We start from the raw sequence: 25,058 nt of genomic DNA, 5'->3' as shown, positions 1-25,058 counted from the left end.
TAAATTCCCAAGTCAATATTTTAAACGATGTTTTTTATATACGATATGTTTGCTTTCTATTGCAAATTATTTATAACACATAAAACACGACGTGTGTGTTTAATATATTGATACTTTTTATTCAATTGAACCAGCAAAAGATGTGCCAAATTGCAATGGCAATCCCTTCTTCAAGTGATGCGTAACTGAAGGGAGAAAACCTATTACGTGGGTCAGTTTAAGCTGGCAAATAAATAAATCATAGTTTAATCCTTAAATCGAGTGTTATCGCATATGAGAATCGCATGCGACCGCCATTTTAAAAAGAGCACAAGGCCAGGGGTTGTGCAACGTGAGATCGCAACTGTTTTTATTTATTTACGTAGATATGTAGCTCATAACTCACAAATGGCTTATCATATCATGTTCCCAAAACACTTAAATAATCTTTTAAGTTTCACTGAAGACATTAAAAAGTAAAAATAAATATTACAGTGTACCATAATTATGTTTATATAAGAAAGCCAATGTGTTTTTAAAATGTTTACATTAGAGTCGTAAACGGGTATTCCCTAGCCGATATTCAAGGAATCGAAAGATAAGTATGCGGTTGTAGTTGTTGCCAAATGAGTTGAAAAGGCCTGCGTCAGTAGTTCCCAACAAATAATTATTAAAACGCATGACCGCAATGCGTCGGGTGTATGGCACCGATAGCAGCAATGGCACGTGCCATTAATGCCCAACAGGCGTCACACAGATCAACCCTTGTTTCCTGATAAGACCGGCAGAGACTATAACGACGTGTTTATTTAAAGGATTTACGGTCGAGGATCTACCGCCAAATGATCCAATGCACCGCCATTAATAAATTAATCCTTGGGCCATTGACGATTGACGATATTTACCCTATGGTAAACGCATTTATTTATGTGTATGTACATAATGGATGTATATACCCCTGAACAACGAAACTAGTACTCTGTGGATTTTAAATCATAACTAAACTATTGTTTGTGTATGTTTATTTTTATATAGTATCCACTTTACTTTTCTAAAAAAGGTTAGGTTTCAAACGAGACTTACGTAGTCGTTGGCTTGTAAAAATTCCTAATAAATGAATATCCAATACCAAAAAAAAATGATGAAGTTTTAATTTACTACGCTTCTGTGAGCGTTGAATACGAAAACTGTATCTGCTCATAAAATGAGAAAGTTGCATACTTAAATCTTCTATAAAAAAATATATCACTTAAACTTTAGATAACATTTTAGTGGTTGTATATTTATTTTTTTTTTAGCTTTTGAAAAAAAAGCTTGGAAAATATCTAATGTATAAATTTATGTCTGAGCAACACATAAATATATTTAATTTTACTTCAGTACTCTTTTGCCCTTAAAAAGAAATACAAAACCAGCATTATTTTACATGCAGTTCTGAAAAGTGTCGTTTTTTTTTTAATGTAGTCTAACATGTGTAAAAAAATAATAAATAACAATTTTTATCAGAAAATTAATTTAATTATTTTTTAATGAACATATAGTTGGTTTGGTTATTATTAAATCATTTGTACGTGCTATTAAAATCATTTCATACTTCCATTTTTATTTTATGCGCGAGTCATCCTAAACTGTTATTTACAGACACTTCCTGGTCTGAACTTGTATGTACCATATTCACTTTACCAATTATGTAAAATATAAAACATTTTAGGATAATTCATTATTTTTATAAAATAATGGTATCATCCTGTAGAACGTAGAAGATAGTATGGTACGTGCTGCTTATGTTGTGCTATAGAGAATTTTAATTAAAATGTTATTAAATAATTATACAAGGTAATTATCACAGTTCAGACAGGTATATAATATAAGCAGCTAAGATGATAAATTGGCGCATTCCTCCTCCAATACACCCCTTTGGCATTTCATTCCTCTTCAGTCGCACAATGGCAGCGACTCACTTTTATTGGATTCTTTCGTCTAATTAAAATATTTCACTAAATACTATCTCGACCTGGCATTGCAATTTTATGAAGGTTTATACCTGTAAAATAAAATATAATTGTTTAATTAGTTTTAATAACAAAATATTAAATTTAATTAGTGAATTATTTAAGGTATATGTGATAAGTAAATAATATTGATTGTCTACCAATAATAATATTTATTTAAGGATAAAAATATTATTTTTGTATTCATACAAAATTGAACGACTATTGCCATCTATCGTTAAGTTGCGAAATGTTTTATATATTTTATGATAAGAATGCATTATGAAATTGGTTTAGATTTTCTTCATATTAGATTATAAAACCTTTGTATTTCATAAAATATAATGCAAATATATATTATACATTTTATATTATAAAATTAAATGCCCACTACAAATACGAAAATAAAATCACAATACCCCAGCGCCACCATTTTGTACTAGGATAAAAAAAGATTTCATGGCAAGTTGGCGTTTTTGTTTTTAATTTAAAATTACAGTTGATTGAATTGAAAAAACGTTACGTTGATATAATTTTAAAAATTTATATATGTTAAGTACTGTATCTATAAAAATTTAAGGAAATTTATCTTAGAAATTCAACACGTTTTGGACGTACTTCAAAAAATGGCTATCGACTTCTAATAAGATTCTTGTAAGTCAATCGCCATACAAAGTAAAATAATAAATGCCTCCTAGCTTTAAAAAATTGGTCGCCCTTGACGTATATTATACATACTACTTTGCAGTTACCATATATGTCCTGTATTTGAGCTACCTGGTCCCACATTGAAGATTATTAACCCTTTAAAAGCCAGCGACTTTTTAGTGGGTCACCTGTTATTTCTCTTCGTGCATCTGCATCTCTTTCTTTAGCCCTTAGAACGCCGAAATCGACTAAAGTCGCCCAATTGATTTTTTTATCTCTTTACGCAAAAATCACTAAAAAAATGCTTTTCAAGAAACAACTTTTTTTTTTGAATAAACATAAAATATCATTTTAAATAAATAAAAATTAAAAAATCAGAACATTTAAACACAGTATCAAGGTAAAATTTGCATTTAAAAAAAACAATTAAATATTATTTTTGATTAACGCGTCCAAAGGGTTAAATAAATATGAAAAATTTGGTTTATTGATAAATGAAACTAGTAATAATTGATAAAAAATATTTTTTAAATAATTTCTTTAAAAACAATAATCGTCAAATGACGCACCGGTGAGTCACTTGCGTTTAAGTGGTTAAAAATCGTGGGGCTCATGTGATATTAGAACCCCTAGGCCTTATTATATTATTTTATTTTTATTTTAAAATAGTAAATATGTATTTAACAGGAAATATAAATTGTATAGGTAAATGTTTCACCGGAAGACCACAACTACACTGCGGTTGGATGGAGTAGAGAAATTAGAACGAATATAATGATTTTATAATAGTAATTAGTAACAATACAACAAATATTATAGATATATTTGCTTTTTTTACCAATGTTACATCTATGTATACGTGGTTTAATTATATGTTGAACTAAATATACGATGATGTGAATGATCGGCGGACGAGACACTACTCATCGTCGTCTTCCCGTCGCGGTCCACCAATCAATGTTTTGCCTTCCGCCGCCATCACGTCAGTGTTACCAGAGTGCCGCATAGTTTTAGCCATAATGAACAAATAAATAAATAGCCCTCCCACCCCCTCCTTCCACAGTTAATACCGCCAGTACATTTCTCGAACCAACGCCTTACTAACCGCTGATCAACAAACCGTCCCCAGATAGTAAATTGATGTTTCTCATGGCCTGTGCAACATAGATGAGTTTCAAAAAAAAGATGTAAAACTTTTGTTGATAACACATTGCATAAGAGACAGAAAAACATGTCTGACTTCAAATAAGAAAAAGATACAGAACACAATAATAATAAAATATGATTATTTACTACGAAAGTCTTCTTTCAATCTTGGTTCGTTTTCAACTGAGTAAAAATCAGCTATTTGATATAAGCCAACCCAATAGTAAATATATTATATTTATAAACATTTAACGATATAAGAGAATGATTATGGCATAGCTGCTATACTTCATGACTAAATGAGATATCTAGAAATATAGGAAATTTTCTATTTTCTGGATTTTCATGGAACTCCTAAATTTTATTTTTTTATTGTTGATTTAAATATCTCAATTATTGTTATTTAAATGATTAAATCACCGATTTTTAAGGGCTTAAGGGCTTGGAATAAGTCTTTTATTAGATTCATTATTCCTATAAAAATATTTTTACCGTTTTTTGTTTCAGACACTTCAGAAGCGAATGGCATTAAATTTACGTCTATTGTTTTTACTCAGGCGTTAAGACTATCTGACAAAAACTCATATAATTTAATTCTCAACGTATGGAAGAATACAGCCCAGCAGATGTGATTTTTGCATAGTACTGTATGTATAATATAACAAGTATTACTTTTTTGCTTATTAACGCTTAATATGGACAGCTAGTATCAAATAAACCACAATGATTATTTAATATATTTAATTTATTTGTAGTCAAATTTAAAATTATTATAAAGATAGCGAATACAAAACATACCAGATACATTAAATATTTACATATTATAAGATTATGGACTAAGAAGGCATCAATGTGTCTCAGTTAATAAAAAGAAGATACTGACCAAGGGATTGTATTTCTCTTTATCATGATATGGCAACAAATAAACTAGAGGTCCATATTCAATAATACAATTTTTAAATCCATGAATCTTATATAATTAATACAGATTAGTAGTCTATCCCAGTACCAAAAAATCTATTGAAAAAACTTTTGTTCTTTTACAATTTTAAAGACACTAAAAAATAAGGAAACTAAGATAACTTTGAGGTAGTTAATTCTTGAAAATAACTGTAGACAGCATATATTTCAAATACATGTAGAATATTAATATAATTGTGACCTCTAGAATCAATACCAGAATATTTTGCAGGATTTCTTGATTAATATGTAGAAGTGTAGAGAAAACATGCATTTATAGTTTTATTTTAAAAATATCATTTTATAATTGTATGTTATAGCAATTAGTAATATTGATTTCTATTTTGATTTTAGCATAATAAGTCCAAATAAATTATATTCATATACATAGGTTATAATCAAAAATCTAAAAGTAAATTTCAAATAAAATCATTTTATAATAACATATCTTTCATTAAATGTAATACATATGATGCAGTATCTGATATAAAATAAAAGCTATAGATATATCGTTACCAATAATATAGAATTTTTGTTTTTAGTAAGTAAATGTGACATGTCTGGTATTGATCCTTAATGTAAAAATTATATAAATGGAACTCTTTTTCTAAACTTTAAATATTAAGTCAAATCTTTGAGAAATCAATATATTAAAATATTGCTATCTTGTTAGTCAATATATAATTTAAAATGGCCACCACCCTGAAAAAAAAGGTTTTAAAATGAATACTATATAAAGTAAAACATATTAAAGCATTGACAATAAAACTCCTATTTAAACTAAATTATAATGGCACATCAGATGCAAATGTATAAGACAAAACATAAATGTTTATTATAATGTTAAACATGTATAACGGCAAAACTGTAAACAGAGCTATACAACTTTCCTCGTTTAAACATTAAATAACAATAAACAAAATGGAAACTATAAATTATCACATTAGAGTCTAAATCTAAATGTTCAGAATTTTTTATTAAAAATAAATGTATTTAAATATACATAAATTTGACAAAAAACACAATTTATTTTATTATCATGATATGTAACATACATATATAGTTTAAACAGATTACACAATAAATTCATACCATTCAAAATAAATTTAGAGTGCAATACATATATTCATAATGGTTTGGTAAAAAAAAACAAATTTAATATGAGTCGTTCAAGAGTAAAAGTCTGCCATTTTTACCTTAAATAAATTAAGAATGTAGTAATATCTAAATTAAGCTATGTATTTATTTCGAAGGAGCAATTGGTAAGTTTTTAACATGCATGTAAAATTTGCTTCCTAAATGAATGTACTGTTTATCGCGACTCCTGAAAAAATTTGGTTAGATGTTTGTTTCCTTTTAATGACTCATGTACTATATAATTTACATTGAAGGTTCCATAATCATATTTTGTACACAAAGTTTAAATAAAATGTTTTAAATTATCTAATTCATTTTTAGTTAAGTAATATTAAAAATATAAATAATATGATAATAAAACCAATGTTTATTTCATAATAAAAAAATATGAAATAGCAATAATAATTTTGAAAATTATTTTTCTAGCAAGACATTACCCGTATTAAAAATACATTTTCAACAAAAATAAAATAGAAGATATCACAACAAAAATGTGCTTTGAATTTCATAATTTATAACTTCGACTAAAAAGAAAACATCATTCATTATATGAAGAAAAAAATAACAAATATGTATTTGACATATCTCTTACATTCCATAGATGAATGAACAACATTATTACACAAACATACATATAATCATTAAACATTTAATTTACATTTATTTGTAAGAAAATAAACTAACACTATAATTATTAAATACTGAAAAATCTGTTCACAAAGTTGAACTAATTAATATAAAAATACAAACGTATAACCATTTCAATAAATTTAGGAACAACTCTATGCTTTTTCTTTTTCAACAAAATGTTATTTTTCTATTATGAGTCAACATTCATAAAAGTCAGTCACAATAGTAAAAATGTATGTACAATTATAATAAAAAAACATACAACAGATACATAACAGCTTAAATTTAAGTTGTCTTAATATATTTGGCTAATAAACTTACAAACCGTTGGATAAATCCTCGGCATCGTTAGTTTCATTTGTACTTCGAGATGAATCTTTGTCTAATAATGGCATGACAATAGATTCCCCAGGATCTTTGAACGTATTCACAAAATCGATCAAAGTTTTAATGCGTTTTCTCGTGTTGTTCTGATTGGAAATCAACTGCTTTTTCTCAATATTACTCGCTTCTATATTTTCTTTAAGATTCTCCGCCCGCATTTCAAGTTTTCTGAGTTCGGCTGATATTTGTCGATTCTTCTCAAGTAGAACTTTCTTTTCAGCTAATTTTTCTATAACAATAATAATTATTTTATTTAAATCGTTAATTAAAAATGTAACTAAGAAAACAATTTCATACCTTTTATTCGCGTAATATCTACTCCATTCGAATTAGAAAATTCTCGAGTCACAGTCCAATTACTGTATTTAAACTCCTTAACCTCTTCGTTGCATTCAGGACATACGCTGATCGAGCGACGATAGCGATTTTCTGATGAATTTACTGGTGATCTTGATACGCTTGATGATGATTCTGATCCAGGACTAGTACTACACGTCGAGTGGAAGAAGATTCTGCATTTTATACAATTAAGTAGCAAACTGGAGGCATCTAAAAATAATTAAAATGTCAAGAAATGATTGATAAAAATATGTTTAAAAAGTACTTACCATTTTGCCTGCATACACAGCATGTCCTTGGTCCAGGAGAAGGAACTGCTTGAATAGTGAGTCCACTTGGAAGCACAAAAGAAGTTGGCCATTGAGGAGGAGGTGAAGTTGGAGGAGTGGCAGCCGGAGAAATGTTTGTAACCGTTCGTTTCACTTGCTGCCTTTTCATCTTTTGGGAGCGGGTTTGAGGAGGACCCACATTTTGTTGTAGATATGGGAAGTTCTTTTTCCTTTTCTAAAAATATAAAATAAAAAAATATTAATTTGTTTAATACATTATAATATAATTTATTTCAATAATAAAACAATACCTGATTCATTTCGAAATTGCCATACACGTATTCATTTTTATTGGTACTTGTAGTAGATCTCTTCTTCTTTTCATTTCTTTTCTTCTCTAACGCTTGTTTTTGATAAGGCGTAATAAGTCCAAGAAATCTCATGAATGACTCCTGTGAAATCTGCTCACCGGGTAAAGGCAAACTTAACGTCGGCGATGGAGTAGGTGAAGGACGTAGATTCCTTACGGGCGATGGCGATGAACTTTTTGAATGTGGACTCTTTGGAGACGGCGATTGCTTAATGGTTAACTCCACAGAATCCGGGCTGAAAATAATCACAATATTTCAATCACATCTATAAAACTATTTAATATTATAAATAAAACTCACTATATATTCGTCTTCAGCTTCTTAATTACATCGCTTATGTTGGATTTTGAATTTTTCGATACAATCGGAGGGTCTTTAAGGGAAAAGTTTTCAGTGGCATTGAAGAAATCGGTATCATCAACTGACTCCTCCGCTTGTTTGTATGAGCAACCGTTGTTTCGATTGTAACGATCACTTCTATCATCATTTTTCCCATATGTTTTGAGCCTTCTCTTATCACAGTTATTGCTTTCGGTCTTGATCTGAAGTTCGCTGAGAACGGACGGCTTCAAGAGTGAATTTTTTCTGTTGCGATATTGCTTCTGGTGTTCGCGCAACTGAGTAGCTATTTTGCGATGCTCTAGTTCAGGATTTGCCGATTTATTGCGGGCTCTATGTATCATAAGGTCGCTCCTGAGCTTCTCCAATACTTTTCTCTGAAAGTTGAGGAAAAAACATGGTTTTATTATAAATTATTTTGGCTGTATAAGCATAAAAATTTGCTCTTTAGGTTTTTACTATATCGTAACCAAAATACATTCAAACTTAGGTTGACATAAGATCCATGACCCACATTTTTCATTGATGAAAAAATATCGATCTGTTTTGATATAGAAAAATGCATAAAGCCAACTCGAATATAATACTTAAAATATGCATCAGAATAGATTATCGCGAAAAACATGCACTGACCTAGAAACTGGACATGAATTTAATATACATTATGATTGCGCAAGATTCCAACTTCCAATTAATTATTATTTATTTTATTTTATTTTATTAATTTATTTAGCTTAATAGCTAATCTTTACATCTAACAAATTTAGTAAACATATATAAAAATATATAAAAAATACATAACAGAAAGAAAAAATATACAATAATAAAGACTTAATATTATAATATTTTATTTCTATATGTACGAAGGTGTTTTTTTATTCCATTTATAAAACCCGTTATATTTTTGCTGTTTCGGATTTCTCTTGGAAGACTATTATATAAATTAAAACCTCCGTACATAATTCCCCTAGCCGTACTCGTTTTCTTATACTTAATTATCTTTAAATTTTCTCTATTTCTAGTATTATATTTATGTACATCTTTATTTCTTATTAAATACTTATTAAAATAGTGTGGTAACATATTATTTTCTAACTTATATATAAATACTAAAACATTCATACTCAATATTTCTTGAACATTCAACCATTCTAATCTATCAATCATACTTTTACAATTAGTTAATCTATTTTTATTAAGAAAAATATTTTTATTGATACTATGTAATAATATATTTCTATTATAGATAAGCTGATATTCTGCAATAACTGTGAATTAGCATAGCATTATTTACTAAAATATATTATGATAAAAAAAATATGTACAGAAATTATAAAAAGAAGAAATACGATTTTTTAGTTTCATGTATGAAATATAATACTCGTAAAAGTATAAATGTAAATGGAACCATTAAACTACATTCCATTTCCTAGTAAATACAACATAGCATAGCGCTGTATTAAATAATGACATTCGCCCAATTCGAGCGCCATTGTATTTGAGTAACTCGAATTAAAAATAATGAGTATTTGAGTACTTTCAATTATTTTTTTTATTTTTTATATTATTCTCTCATTTTAGCGTTTTGCTTAATCTAATTAAAATAGGTCGTAATATTTTCATTATTTATTAAAAAATACTTTTTAAACGTTGTTTTAGATGCATTGTATATATACGATATTATGATATTTCATGCTTGTCTATCTTTAGTTTTTTGATAATTTATTTTCTAATAAAAGTATTACGGACATAAAACACGCACACATAATTCTAAGCATAGTTAGTTGATTTGACATACATTTTTACTTAAACCACAAACTTATTTATAAAAAAAATAATGTGTATAATTGCGTTTCTGTTAATTAATGCGTTCATTTTTTAAATTTTGTACTGTTACTAATTAATAAAGTTTGAAAGAAGATGATTAAAAAACAAATACATTAAGTAAAATTCACGCTTGCGTGATGTTGCGATATTGAATACAAATCATACAAAGATGTTGGACTAATAGCCACGCCAAAATTAATAATTGTAATATTATTTTTGTTGAAAAATACGCGGATAGTAAAAATTTATACCAGCAATGAAAAAAATTTATATATTATACATTTTTTAATCTCAAAATTGTATATATGTATTTAACAAATGTATGCGCCAACACAATACCATTGTTACTATGAATATATTCAGATATATCAGTATACTGTAGTGTAGATTCAGTTTTACTATACTGGTTAATTATTAATGCATTAACATTGAGTGCAAATTATATCGAGTTTACAGCTACATTATTGCAGTCAAACTTATAACAGATTCTCGCCGAGTAACAACAGATTGGAAGTTGAAAAGTGCACTGGGCGTTATATCACGGGTGAAATTCGGACGAAACGATCATCCAAAGTTAGTTGGCCGCGAACAAAGTGGGTCAAACGAAAACCGAACCGAACCAAACTCAACTTCTGTCAGCTGCTCAATGCGACTTTAACACATCATATCCATCCAAACTCGGATATCCACAGACATGCAGTTATACCGCGAGAGTTATAATTAAGTCACACTTTCTCAACTTCAAAAAGTAACAACCAATCTAAACGTGATAATGAAAAAAATGTCGAATATGTGCGATATGAAAAAACTTTGATCGCGATAAAACACAACAAACTCAACATACGTGTCTAAAACCAATTACATACACTCACACAAACACGTATAAACATTGAACGAGTGTCTTTTGTGTCTTCGTTTTCGCTTAGTACACAACACGTATTAAAAATCGATCATTATTGTTGTGTGCAAAGCAATTTTGTGGCGCCTAAAAAAACTTTAGAAGTTTAATTTTCTTTTTCCCTATAAAACAAAACACCTCCCACCGCCACCCCCTCAGTTCGCGCAAAACTTTGCCCGCCGCTCCCGAGTTTCGAAACTTTGTCACAACTAACTTTTACACTCGGCGAATGGGAACCGACGACGCGGAATACTTCGCAAAGTAACTCGGTTTCCCTCCGCTCTGCGTAAATTATTATTTTTACGCAACGGCATCATGATTTGATGGTACTAATTCAATCCTCAGCACACGACATGATAGTTTATGAAAGTCTGAGATTAATTAAAAAGTTTTTGCGCGAAAGTTTACGAAAGCGAGCGCGCGCCGAGAACTACGGTTTTTGGCAAGCGTATCTATTTTATATATATCTAAATTACTCGAATCGTTCCATTCACGAAAAATCGCTCAGCTTACTTGTTGACATTTCAGAGCTGATATACAGAATGACCTCTATTGTATTGTTTTTCTTAATTAAGTAGTTAAAAAATAACTTAAATGTTTAAAATACAATGCATGACATTAGAAAGTCACCATAAGGACCTATACAGAGACGTTGGCTCCAGTCCAATAAGAGCTCAAATCGATGAAGCATTATCAGTTAAATACTACTGCAAGTAGCGGAAAAACTTCTTAAGCCCAGCTTCTGCGGTCAAGAGTCGCATCGATTTGGTAAATATTTATGGAAGAGAGTCGACCTTTCCTAGTTAAATCAAATGTCAGGGTGTTTGAAAACGCTGTAAAAGTAGAGGCGGGCTTAAGGTCACACGAAATAGAAAAGTTCATAAATAACCAAAGAAACTGCAACACGAGTCGAAAAATCGTCACGAGCGGACAGAAGCGTCAAGTCCCAAATACAAATACGATTTTAAGTAAATTAATAATAACCAAAACAGTAACCTGTTCCTGGCAATAATTAAGTTATTTAATTTCTATCGTGTCTGAAAATATTTTTAAATAATAGTTAAAATTTCCATTGAAAAGTAAATAGCTAACAATCTGATTTTTTATTGAACGATCTTCTGCAAATTTCTAGGTTAACCTTTTGGATGCCAAAATCCAATAAGTCAGAGATAAGGGCATGCGGTCCGCATGCCCTTATCTCTCACTCACTCTCGGCACTTAACACGCGAGCGATCGAGAGGGAAAATATCTCACCGCCCGCGCCTGGTATGTAAGTACTTACACAATTATTAAAGCTCCAACCACATAGATACAGTACATTTTAAAACTAACATAGTTTTTAATCTTCTCCAATCCATATTTTTTATTTTCGATATTTTTGGTAATAAAAACGAGCAATACTCAATACAGCTAATCAATGTTAAAAGTCGATCAAATCAATTTCTTAAATCAAGAGATTACGATATCCGTTCATTTTACTCAGTATGCAAGATAATCGATGAAGAAGATAAGTTATTCAGTACCATGTGAATTATCACAGAACTAGCCCCAATATTTTAAAGTTGAGAATGTATTCATTATATGAAGTGCATTTATTCAAATTTGGATTTTTATTGCTTAGAAATTACTTTTTCTGGTTTTTGGCTGAATAAAATATTTACGATTCTTTGAATACAGAAATTATATTTAAAGAAAAGCGCTTAAAAAGTTACAATAAATATAACTTGAAATTTTGTAGAAGCTAATGGCAGCCAAATAATTAAATTATACAGAGAGTTAGAGTATATACTTTATAAAAGTTTTATTACTCTAAAATGTCGCTGGAAAAGTAAAAATAATTAACAACTGAAAAATACAGTCAAAAACAGGTCTCAATAAACAATTCACTGCCAGCACGATTGAGCAGTGGTATAAGTCGATGACTAATATATAAAAGACCCGGGTTTGAAGTCTGAAAGATTTGAATTAGTGCTTATTATATAATTATAATTCCGATGACAATCAGATTAGGTTTTCCTAGATTTCATGAACGTATGATGAATTGGTGATTCGTACTGACATTGAAAACTATATTGTATTTACTCCGTTGTATCGCATGGTCCAACGACTGTCATGTTGGAATTGAAAATTTACAATAAATAAAATTTAAATATGGAAAAATATTTTAAATTTAATGAAACATTAAAATAGGTTAAACGATGAAATTACACAAGAAATAACACGTGATAAAATTATAAGAATAAGAAATTTAGCACTAGAGAATTTTACATACACCAGTAGCACCTTTTAGTATGCCAAAAATGTGTAGTTTTCTTAAATATATTCTATTAGTGACATAGAAGAAAAAAGAATTACATTATTAATTCACTAAAAAAAATATGAAATTACTGCAGTTTGAAATTTATTTTGTGTGTAATTTTTCTTTGTGTAATTTTTTCTATGTTATTTCATCCGTATGTATTTTTTCCTGTGAAATTTTATCATGACCACATTAAAATGATATACTAGGCTGCGTACTGTAAAATAATGTGATTTTTCTTAAATAATATCTCATTTCTTTGAAAGAATTTACAAAATATCAGACGCGTAAGGTGAGATACATTCCCTATCGCTCGCTCGCTTGAGTGAAAAGTGGGCGTGCGGAACGGATGTAACGCATGCCTTTATATCTCACTCACTCTTGTCACATAACACGCGAGCGAGCTCAAGGGAATGTATCTCGCCGTACGCGTCTGCAAAATATATAAAGTTGCGCAGTACAAAAAGTTGTTTTAAAATACAAACTTCATATTTTCGATACTTCAATAAATTGTTTAGTAATAAATAATTATAACTGTTTAATTCTATAATTAAATAATGATCGTGATCACGTGTCTATAATAAACGTCACGCAAACGGGCGACAAAATTAGGAGGGCGACATGAAACGTCTACCAACGTCAAGTATACATAATCAAAACCGTTTAATATCATTGTAAACTTTCAAAATTCGATTAAGACACTCGTTCTCGTTAAACGAGCTCCAGTTTCGCCGAATCCCCCTGCTGTCGCAAGGTGCAAAACGGGAACGAAACTTCGCTCGATAATGACAGCATCCAGAATCTTAACCGGGATTTTCTGTGCGGGCACTTAGCATTCGCGGCACAACAGCCCGCGAGGCAAAATTTAATGAACACAATCAATAACTGACAAAACTGCGCTGAGTTAACCTTTTAGCGAATAAAGAGGAGTACTAAAGCTACACCCACGCGTTCTAAAATTATTATTTTCTATTTATTGTACTATATTGAATACCCAGCATCTTTCATGAACATTCGCCAAATATTTGTTTCGAAAGTTTGATAACCGCTTAAGGACGCGTATGCTATTCTCCACATGATCGCGGTATGGGATAAAAACTTTAATTGATATTTCGAACTTCGGTTTATTACGTCGGTTTATAAGAAGAATGTGACAACTCAATAATAATAATTTATGAGATTTTTTTATGAAACATACATATGTATATACATAATATTTTCAGCCCAATAAGTATCAATGTCATATTGTATTTTTATCAATACCATAGTTTATAGATTTTTGTGGAGATAAAACTGCAGGGAAAATATATTATAAGAATGATCAAGCGTAGTTGCTATTTACGATTTACAAGCACTATGATGTCCAATGGAAAATCACTATTTTATCTTTATAATATCTATATAAATACCTAATATACCCTAAATTTCAGTTTAAAAAAATAAACAAGACTTTTATATAATTAAATCAGGGTCGAAAATGTGATCTTAGTACAAAAGTATAAGTCCTAAATATAGCCTAAAATGCATGCTAATTCCCCATATAGTATTGTGTTCTATAATTTATCCAAGTCAAGATGAGAATGATTTATTACACCACAAATTTTAAAATTCTGAGCTGACAGTTTTCTACCAAGCCGACGATGCTCTCAATTGAAATACCTGATCATCGAATCGTGATCACGATCAGCAAGGAAATAGTTCAAACTAATCCACTAAGATGTTAACATAAACTATAACTCAAATAGTCGACGGTAGTATGTAAATGCACAAGTCTTTATTAAAAATCAATACCTGCTAGGGAAAACGCGTTAGTGAACCTTATGTCTAGTGTATTTACACAACATTGCAATCTTTAGTCAAATGAATCCAGAAAGTTTCAAACAAGAACTGAAAACTTGCTATGAATCAATTCACGCGGTTAATTAGCTAGGCTGAAACTTTATCAAAGAATAACAATGTTGAAAGACGACCGTCCTTGAAGAGTTCATCTCGAGTTTGGTAACTCGATATATATCAAAACGCGAACTTATCGATTCGTATGAAATTACACGAATAAAATCGAGCTGAAAAGTTGCCGAAAGGCAAAAATTTACGTAAACTCTGATATAAACTTACTCCGCTCACTTTGTACGTAATATTTAAATAGAACCAAAAATCTTTCAAATTTTGTAGACAGTCGTCTTTTACGTACTATGTAAGTGCGTGACAAAAGCGACGAAATTTTTATGCTAACATATTATTTTGTACGTATATGTACGCTTATAATCGCCTATATTGTGTGTGATACAGATATGTTAGTTATGTTCAAAAGTAAAGAGAATTTTATGTGCATACTTATTTTTATCGCAACATTAGATTATATAGTATAGATTTTAATTTCCAACGCTGTAATACACTTGTGTTCTATTTATGTAGTATGTATTTTTAATTCATACATTTAACTTAAATGAAAATGATTCGTGTATTTTTATCAGTTCAATTATCTTGATAATTTTTTGCAACCGTAAAATATTAGTCATGTCATATATTGCAATAAATTAATACTAAAATATCACGTTCAAATTATAATTGATAGCATAATAATTCAATAACAAGCAGTACCTTTGTAAACCAATTGAATTTTAATAAAGAATTAAATTTGTATAAACGATTATATAATGTTTTGTACAGTTATTGTTGACACTAATTGAAATCTGAATAGAATGAATATTATTTTTGAAAGATATTCATTGTGCTATATTTTTTTAAATTAAATTAAACATTTTCTCAATAATTCAAAATAAGTTTACCTTTAAAATGCGTCATTTGAAATATTCGAGAAAAACATTCTTCACAATACAGAATAATAATATAGCTACTCGGTTTTGTATATCACGTTATTATTAATTAAAAGAAAAGCTTAAACGTAAATACGTTCAAATTACGTACTATGTTTCCACCTCGACCAGAGGTGACTTAGATGCAGATGAGAATCGTTTGCAAATATCAACAATTACTCCGGATAGATTTAAACATGCTTTGCTATAAATAAAAACAGGCCCAGTCTAGTCATTAATGATTTCTTTATATTCATTTTCATGTGTTCCTTTGTATTTTTTATTATTTTGCCCTTATATTTGTGTATATTACTTCGTTTTGTATTTACGTGATTCATAGAAAATAAAGTATTATTTCGTATTTTTCCTTTTCACTCTCTAAATCAGGGGTGGCCAACCTAAATGATCTTGCGGACCACTTTGGAAATGCACTATAACTCCGCGGGCCATATATAAAATTATATATCCCCATATTAGATTTAGATACACTATAAACATTTTTTGTGTGAAAAATTGTCTATCAAAAATTGTGTATTGGCGATTATAAAATAAATATATTTTGTAAAAGTGTGATGAATCTCGCGGGCTGGAAAAATGTTCAAGGCGGGCCGAATGCGGCCCGCGGGCCGCGGGTTGGCCACCCCAGCTCTAAATCAATGTTTCTCAAAGAATGGTATGCGATATTTTTTCCGGAGGTAGTCTAACCCCACGGTTGTTCGTGATAAATAAAATAATGTTTAGGTTGAACTTGAGTAGAAAACCAAAGTTTGAGAAATAATGTCTTAAATTGTTATCTAATTTTAGCTAGTTAAATAGGAATCGTTAAGTATTTAATTCAAATCCTCCTGAATTTTATGAGTTGACGTAAAGATCGTAAACCTTGTACATAACATATATATTATATATAGAATGGGCTAAAAGTCACTTTACAATTTAAAAACCAAATAACTTTTTCAGGGTTATATTTTTTTCTCAGATTGTAAAAATATAAGTTTGGAAAGACAGCGCTCAGTCGTTTTTTTGTGAAAAATATACATACATAGTTTTCATCTAAGAAGTTATCCTTCAAATTCACGTTTCCAGAAACAATAGAATAATTTTTGGATTTACAGAAATTCTTCAGAGCGTTCCCCTGCTTTTACGGCTCCAGATTTTTTTCTGGGATATTTAAAAGAGCGAGTGTTTTTTAATAATCCGCTATCTTCTATTAAGCTGAAGAACAATATACCGGGGAAAATCCGAGCGATATAGTAAGTATTTTACATTAGGTTGAAGTGTTATTAATAGAGCTTTTATTTGTGAAAATAAAATGAAGGTTATTTACAAGATATTATTTTTTTATGTATAAGTAAAAAAACTTCACGATATGTAAAATATCATGTAAGAGATAAAAAGTAATATTAATAAAAATACAAAATGTTATTACTTGTTTAAATGGGTAAGTGATATGTGGCCACCTGCATACATAAATAAATGGGATATAAGATTTATGGACACGATAACTATCATAGTTTCCATTAGATTTCTAACTTTTCTGAAAAGTTTATGATGCAATTATTTTTTCACAATCTTATTTCAAAATGGCACTATTTATGCTGAAAACATACAACCCTTATCGGTTGGCGAAATAGAAAAGCAATACATTAAAACATCTGTAAATATATGTTTATATATACATATATATAATAATAGAGAAAAATATTTTTATAGCATTATAAGATTTTGACAAGCAAAACATAAATTCGAAGATAACGCCGAATTGAAATTGATTAAAAGTGGAGTCATTTCAATGTGTCATATACAACATATAACATATTAAATTGTAAATATTGATCAATAGAAATAAGTGTTGCAGTGACTACAGTAATTATTTTATTTATACGTTTTAGGTATTTCTAAATATTTGTTAAAAATATTTTATAATTGGCGATCGCCAACATAATGCTTAGAAATCGTGTTTACAGTCTGGTGGAAGAAAAAGTTTATATACCTTAGTAATTTTGATACAGTTTTCTCGACCATCACCAGGTAATTACAAAACCGCCCGCAGTTTAAATATTTGCAGATTAGATGAATATCATGTAAAATACAAAAAAATGTCATATGAAAAGTTTTACATCTACAACTTTTACATAGTTATTTAGTTTATAACGGTTTTAGAGAACACGATAAATGCTATAGTTTTATTCAGTTTTCCAACACAACAGAAAAATAACCTTGTAAATATCCCGGCTAAATTATTTAGTTAGTGTTGTTGCAGCTATGCAAAAAATCGCAACCCTGACAAAATAATACCATGAAGATAAAATTATAATAATACTTTATACATGATATGACGGTTTTGGTGAACATAATAACTTCAATAGTTTTAATCATATCAGCATGAAACTTTTTTCTAAAAATATACCTTAATAATATCTCGGCTAAGTTCGTAATACTGTTTCAAACTAGCGGCTATTCAAAAAATGTAACTTAATTTACAAGGTGATCCAATTTGAGTTTTCTATGTTGAAAATCAGACAGCTGTCAATAATTACGCGCGTTCAAAGTGTCAAATATTAGTTTGCAACAACACATTTACGAAATGAATCGCTTAACGACCGCTCAACGCGTTAAAATTATTTAATTGTTCTATATAAATAACAATTATGTACGAACTGTGTATCTAAATTTACGGGAAGATTATTTCATCGTCCTAACGTAGTAAAGAAAATTGAAAAGAATGGCGCATTTTTTGGGCTTTTCTTATGGCTTCTTTTAGGGTATTTTGCATCTGGACTTACATTCGTATAAAATTCAGATAACACAAGAACTGAAGCTTAAAAAACATGGACAGCGAGAAATTTACGCAGATTATGTGTTAAAGCAGTAACAAGATGATGCTAATTTTTCAAAGAAAATCTTCTCTGATGAGGCATATTTCCACCTCTCTGGGTGTGTTAATAAGCAAAATTGTCGCATATGGGGCAAGGAAAATCCTTATATGATTCACGAGAGACCATAAATCCCAAAAAATCAAGTGTTCGGTGCGCATTTTGGTCAAGCGGCGTCATTGGGCCTTACATTTTTGAAAACGATGAAGGTCAACGGTGAGCGCTATAGGGACATGGTTACCAATTATTTTGGCATGAAATCGAAGATATTGATGTGGAAGATAATTAAGTTCATGCCGCACATCGGGTAAAACGTTGGATGTTATGCGTAAAAAGTTCCCAGGTCGCATTATTTCACGTTTTAGTGACGTCTACTAGCCGTCAAGATCATGCGATTTAACGCCGATGTATTTTTTTGTGGAGTTACGCTAAGAGTCGAGTCTAAGCCGACAAAGCCCAAACGTTGGAGCACTTAAAACCAACACCAGCCAAGTTACAGCCGAGATACCACCAGAAATTTACGAAAAAGTAATCAAAAATTACATCAAATGATCGACTGCTGCAAAAACTCAATTTAATTGATATTATTTTTCTTAAGAAAATAATTTCAATTAAATTAATTAATTAATGAAATACAGCAAATGTTCGATTAATAAAAAAAATACGAAAATATCCTTAATTTAAAAAAAGTTCGGAAACGGATATTTAATTACTCTTTAGAAAACTCTAGAGAGAAAAATGCAAACATGTTATATAACTAATATTATAATACAAAAAAATATATTAACTGTTTTTTGAAAAATATTTATAAGATATCCCTTCGCACACAGAAATCTAACAGATTCTTACGGCCAGCGCCGATAGGAATTATAGATAGATTTCCATAGAAATACTACCTATTTCAAAGGGTACATGATGCACTCCGAAAAAGTTTCAAGTCAGTTTTTAACTACTACCAAGATACCATCTTAAAAACACCATATGTTAAAATGTTTTTCTATATATCTATGGGCAGTATTGGTTTTTGACGAGACGATAATTGCTGTATTTTCAATAAGATTTCAAGCAAGCTTTTCTTTAAAAAATAAATTGTAAATATCTCGACTAATCTTGTTTTAGCATCTTGTTTCAAAATGGCGACTATTAAAAAATCATATTTCTTTATATTATCTTTATTGTAGATTATGTTTGATGATAAGTCGTTATTATTTATGAGCTTTCGATCGACAAAAGGCGGTGACGTAAAAGTAGTATAATTTAATCGGAAAAGTTGCCGCAACCATTGTAAGGGCAATATGGCATATATGTAGATACGTATACGTAAATATTTTAGCGTTCAAGATGACGATTCCGGAGCGCACGTCGACATTTGTTGCATCGTCCGAGACGCGTTTCGTTTTGATTTAATCTGCCAACAACCCCTCCGTCCCGTTCCGGGCCAAGTTTATACAAGATCAATAATAACCACCTTGCATCGAAACGCTTCGCCCATGAGATAACTTTGCGCGCTGTACGCACGCTTTGTGAAAAAATACACTTTCTCATACTTTCGTTCATACATGCATCATAAAACTAATTAAATATACACACGACAGAGACGCATAATGGCAACCCTGAAGTGCCACAACAAAGAAAATTGATACCCATTATTTTATTTATTAAGACCAAATTATTAAACAAAAAATCAATATACGCGATCGATATGTTTTGACGATAAGCTCGCGCAAATCGGTCATATTAAAATATCACAAACAAATAAATTCAAACATTTTTTTATTCGAAAAAGATAAGCACCCAGTACTCACTTGCATAAGTCCGATGTGCACGATGTTCTGCTCGATTTGTTCGATTTTGATCTTGATGTCGCCATTCTGTCAACAATGCGAACACAAACATAACAACAAATCGTTTATTTACATAACGCGATAATGAATACTTACAGTATCGTCGCTATCCAGCTTGGACACCCATACCTGTTCGCAAATAAAATCGTATGCATAACTTGTCGGAAGTTTATGTGTCTAAGTATAGAACGGAAATAAAAGGGCGTCAAAGTTACCTGGTGCAGTCCGAGCGCCTTTTTCAGGTCGCCTTGCCACTTTCGGATCTCTTCCTTGATCTCGAACGAGACCTCCATGGCGCTCAGCTGGGCGCTCGCGGCGGATCGGAACAAAACGGGGCTCGGGGGCCGATCGCCGGAGGTCGAACGGGAAGGGACGAGGGGGGTGGAGACTCAGTCGCGTCCCTAGAGAGGCGCAGCCGCGAGTTTTCTCCGGCTGTTTGTGTCGCAGGGAAACATCCGACGGCCAGCACTGCCGCAACGCTCCGAAGTTAGTTGCAAACTAACCGCGATTTCGGCGACTATCGTTTTTGCGCATGTAAACACTGGGAAGGTGTCAAATGGCGTTTGACGTCTACTGATTTAATGCTTTAAAAAATCAGCATAGAATAAAAGTAATAATAAAAAATTATTACAATATGAAAATATAAATAATTTTAATAATAACTCCAGAAAAAACAAAAATAAAAAAATCTGTTATATTACTGGTACATTATAGATTGGCCATATTTTCACAAATAATCTTGTATTTCGTGGCCCATAAACAAAAAAGAATATAGATTAGACACAAATTTGATAAGTACCTTTCTGTAAATTGTATTTATAACATAGCTAAAATATTTAATTCGTGTATATTTTTGAAGTATTTTCACATTACATCATTATTACCCACAAAAACAACTTTAACTGCATTTAAGAAATGTCCATTCGCACAGAGAAACTTGCCTTGAAACTTTCTTATCGTTCTACAGTCTACACTAACAAAAATATTTTTTTCAAAAAGTTTACCATTTTTAATTAAATTATATAATGATAATATAAAGTGTCAAATTTTAATAAAATATAAGCTAAATGTCTATCATAATAATAATAATAAAACAAAGTCTGTATATTTTGTGGCATAACAAAAGTGCAAAATAGTTTCTTAATATTATATCTAAATTTAAGATATTTAACCTAATAGATTATCTATATGTTTACAGATAACATTTTAATCAAAATAATAAATATGTTAATTATTCTCATCAATTTTCAATTTCCAGAACTTTGATGATGGTAAACTTACCTCAAAATCTGCAGAACTTACATAATTTATCTGTCAAAAAAAAGTACTTCAAAAATTACAAAGAATTTGTGGAAAATGTCTTACAAATAAGTAAGGAATTACGAGGAATAAAGTAAAGTATAGATATTCCAGAAATTATTTATAAAGCATTTAATTTTGGAAATAACTTGATTTTGTTCTTCAAGTTCACTGATTAATGAGTATCGAAATGATTTTTCTGCAAGTTTTTCCGTGGCAATGTATAATTTTTTTATCGTGAAAATCATTTTTATTGCTTTACTTTGCATTATTTACTAATTTCAGTAGCATATTTTTACTTTTTTCATATTTAAAACCAAAACATTAAAAATAATTAGTCGAAAACTAACTTATAATATATATATTATATGTATATTTTTTTCTGCAAAAGAAAAAAAATACTTTTTAAGGTATTTATATATTTTTTTGGAATTTTGCCAATTCACACATTCTTTTACTGTAGCATCATAGATTTTATAAATGTCCGTGATTTTTATTTTTTGTGTTATATACTTTTTAAAATAGCTGGCGTTCTTATTGCAATAGAGATACGATTTATCATGCTTTCAGAACATTACTATTTGACTATATGTACTTGTAATAGTAATTTTAATCTAACGTGAATATGTTCGTCAACGAATAGAAATTTTAATAAAATAATTTTCATATTTCATAAAAAAAAATTATCCTTTGATGCTTTTGCTTTTACGGTATTCATTTAAAATAAAATAAATAAAGCTGTACTAAGCATATTAAATATATTTAAAAGCCTTTACCATAAAAAATATTTTGCCGGCTTAGTTAAGATTCGCACCTTTTGAATATTTATGAAATAAATATATTTATATATAAATCCTTATTTATTTCAAGAAACTACAAAGTATAATTAAATCAATAATCGCTTTATTTCATAAAAAATGCATGCGGTCCATGGCCGTAGTTCGTCGTGCTAGGATCGCTACGCGGGTGGCTAGTGTCAAGAGTAGCGACATGGCTCAAAAGCGGCGAGCTACTAAACAACTAAACCAGGATACCTGGGACGAACCCGACGAAGAAGATCCGCGAGATGAAGAAGAGGAAACCACCGCACCGGCGCATATCCTCGCCTCGAGGGTAATTCGAACCGCACGCAGAAGAAACAGGGATGTCGATCAGGTTAGGAGTGCTTTAGCCGCTCAGATTTTACATATATTCTATAAATTTCATATTAATCAACGTTTTGAAGAACATTAATCTACTTCAAATCGCATAATTTTATTTTATTTTAAATGTGCTTTATTTGTTTTATTAATTATAAGATCAAATTTTGCCATATCGTTAAACGTGACTTATATAAAAGCATGGCATACGTATTTGTCCTATTCTGCCATATTATTGAGATATAATCTTAAATATTGTTAAAAACCCATACAAAGTTGTGCAATAGACCTTAATTGCTCATTATATTTTATTAATTTGAATTTTTATTTTATTACAGGAGAAAAAAGGCATCTTCAGTGGTTTTAGTGGCTTTAATAAAGCTCCGGCTCCGGCTTCGACAGCATTTAGTTTTATATCAAATTTAGCAAATGGCAAAGCTGACACCGAACCCAAGAGTGATATTTTCAACGATCTATCTAAATTACCGACATCGAAAGATTCCCCTTTCGGTGACTTATCAAAAATACCGACTTCAAAAGATTCGTCTTTTGGTGATCTAACCAAATTAACATCATCAAAAGACTCGTCGTTTGGAAATTTAACTAAATTACCGATGGCAAAACAGTCGCCTTTTGGCGATCTATCTAAAATAACGACATCAAAAGAGTCTTCTTTTGGGGATTTAACTAAAATACCAATGTCGAATGTATCGCATTTTGGCGATTTATCTAAATTGCCATTGTCGAAAGAGCCGCCGTCCACGAGACCTTTGCACACCATATTCGGTTCTGATAACAAGCAAGATAAACCTGCTCCTGTCGCCGTCGCTCCTCAACCGACCGTCATCAAGATGGATACCGAATTAACGAAAGAAAAGAGCGAATACTACAAAAACTTAAAAAGTTTAAATCTCAGCGTTTCTGAATGGATCAATTCGCATGTTGATAAAAATCCTTTTTGCATCTTAACGCCGATCTTTGACGATTATACAAAATACCTAAAGGAGTTGGATAAGTTGAAGTTCGTTAAAGATAGCACATCCAAATCGAGCGATATTGCTATTACGCAGATTCCAAAAACAAGCAACAATACCATCGAAAAGAAAGAATTATCCGTCATTAAAGAATCACCTCCTTCAATTTTGAAAGACGATAAAGATAAACAAAAGTCGCCTTTGATTTTCTCATCGTTTTCGGGCTCTAAAAATACAGAAATCAAATCGCTGGAACAATCCAAAAGTCCCATCGGTAGTTTCTTCAGTCAAGGTTTTTCTTCGACTCCCGTATCTAAAGCGCCCATGTTTTCATTCGGACAAACTAAGCCACCAGAACCAGTAACTTCTACTGTCGGATTTTCTTTCGGAACTGGAAAACCGTTCTCTTTCGGAGGCGGAGTTACACCTAAAGACGCTCCGGAGAAAACTGCAGATGCAACAGAGGAAAACGAGAGTGACGAACCGCCCAAAGTTACATTCACTCCCGTTGTAGAGGAAGACAGCGTTTATACGAAGCGGTGCAAAGTGTTTGTTAAGAAAGGCGGGGTTTTTGGAGATCGAGGGGTGGGTACTATATACTTGAAGCCAATAAAAGACAGTGAGAAATTCCAATTGATCGTTAGGGCCGACACCAGCTTGGGCAATCTGCTGCTTAACATCGTTTTGACTGAATCTATTCCAACCCAGCGGATGGGTAAAAATAACGTAATGTTGGTATGCATCCCCACTAGCACCGCTACTCCTCCACCAGTTCCTACGCTGCTGAGAGTGAAGACGCCAGATGAAGCAGACGAGTTACTGAGAATTTTAAACAAATACAAGAAATAAATTTCTTTCTTATCAATTTATATTAATTTACTAATAAAAAATAAATA

At 30.6% G+C, this 25,058-nt stretch overlaps 2 protein-coding genes across 3 annotated transcripts; one reads left to right on the top strand and one right to left on the bottom strand.

Annotated features, from left to right (window-relative positions):
* Positions 1-1,961: 1,961 nt before the first annotated feature.
* Positions 1,962-21,293, bottom strand: LOC148235990 (uncharacterized). Of its 2 annotated transcripts, none has more exons than XM_088184662.1 (9): positions 20,966-21,293; positions 20,847-20,879; positions 20,712-20,777; positions 8,155-8,570; positions 7,795-8,089; positions 7,484-7,718; positions 7,173-7,424; positions 6,817-7,104; positions 1,962-2,023 (listed from the first exon to the last, which is right to left on the bottom strand). In XM_088184662.1, the coding sequence occupies exons 1-9, from the start codon at positions 21,041-21,043 to the stop codon at positions 1,977-1,979; spliced, it is 1,710 nt and encodes a 569-aa protein (XP_088040788.1). In that variant the 5' UTR covers positions 21,044-21,293; the 3' UTR covers positions 1,962-1,976. The 2 variants fall into 2 exon arrangements, with proteins under 2 accessions (XP_088040788.1, XP_088040789.1); XM_088184663.1 differs by lacking the exon at positions 1,962-2,023 and adding an exon at positions 5,277-5,426.
* Positions 21,294-22,980: 1,687 nt separating this feature from the next.
* Nup50 (nuclear pore complex protein Nup50) lies at positions 22,981-25,056 on the top strand. Its single transcript, XM_088184517.1, has 2 exons — positions 22,981-23,204; positions 23,527-25,056. The coding sequence occupies exons 1-2, from the start codon at positions 23,040-23,042 to the stop codon at positions 25,009-25,011; spliced, it is 1,650 nt and encodes a 549-aa protein (XP_088040643.1). The 5' UTR covers positions 22,981-23,039; the 3' UTR covers positions 25,012-25,056.
* Positions 25,057-25,058: the final 2 nt, after the last annotated feature.

Source organism: Plectrocnemia conspersa, unplaced genomic scaffold, assembly GCF_051122295.1.
Source record: "Plectrocnemia conspersa isolate PC_06_02 unplaced genomic scaffold, ASM5112229v1 ptg000004l, whole genome shotgun sequence".
In the NCBI taxonomy this organism is placed as follows: domain Eukaryota; kingdom Metazoa; phylum Arthropoda; class Insecta; order Trichoptera; family Polycentropodidae; genus Plectrocnemia; species Plectrocnemia conspersa.
This window is presented reverse-complemented; position numbering and strand designations above follow the sequence as displayed.

What these genes read in the sequence shown, in the direction of transcription:
- LOC148235990 (XM_088184662.1), bottom strand. Translation starts at nt 21,043, where the DNA reads ATGGAGGTCTCGTTCGAGATCAAGGAAGAGATCCGAAAGTGGCAAGGC. An exon ending in GCAATTTCGAAATGAATCAG is followed by an intron (nt 7,719 to 7,794) that starts GTATTGTTTTAT and finishes TTATATTTTTAG; the next exon opens with AAAAGGAAAAAGAACTTCCC. An exon ending in AGATATTACGCGAATAAAAG is followed by an intron (nt 7,105 to 7,172) that starts GTATGAAATTGT and finishes TTATTGTTATAG; the next exon opens with AAAAATTAGCTGAAAAGAAA.
- Nup50 (XM_088184517.1), top strand. Translation starts at nt 23,040, where the DNA reads ATGGCTCAAAAGCGGCGAGCTACTAAACAACTAAACCAGGATACCTGG. An exon ending in GAAACAGGGATGTCGATCAG is followed by an intron (nt 23,205 to 23,526) that starts GTTAGGAGTGCT and finishes ATTTTATTACAG; the next exon opens with GAGAAAAAAGGCATCTTCAG.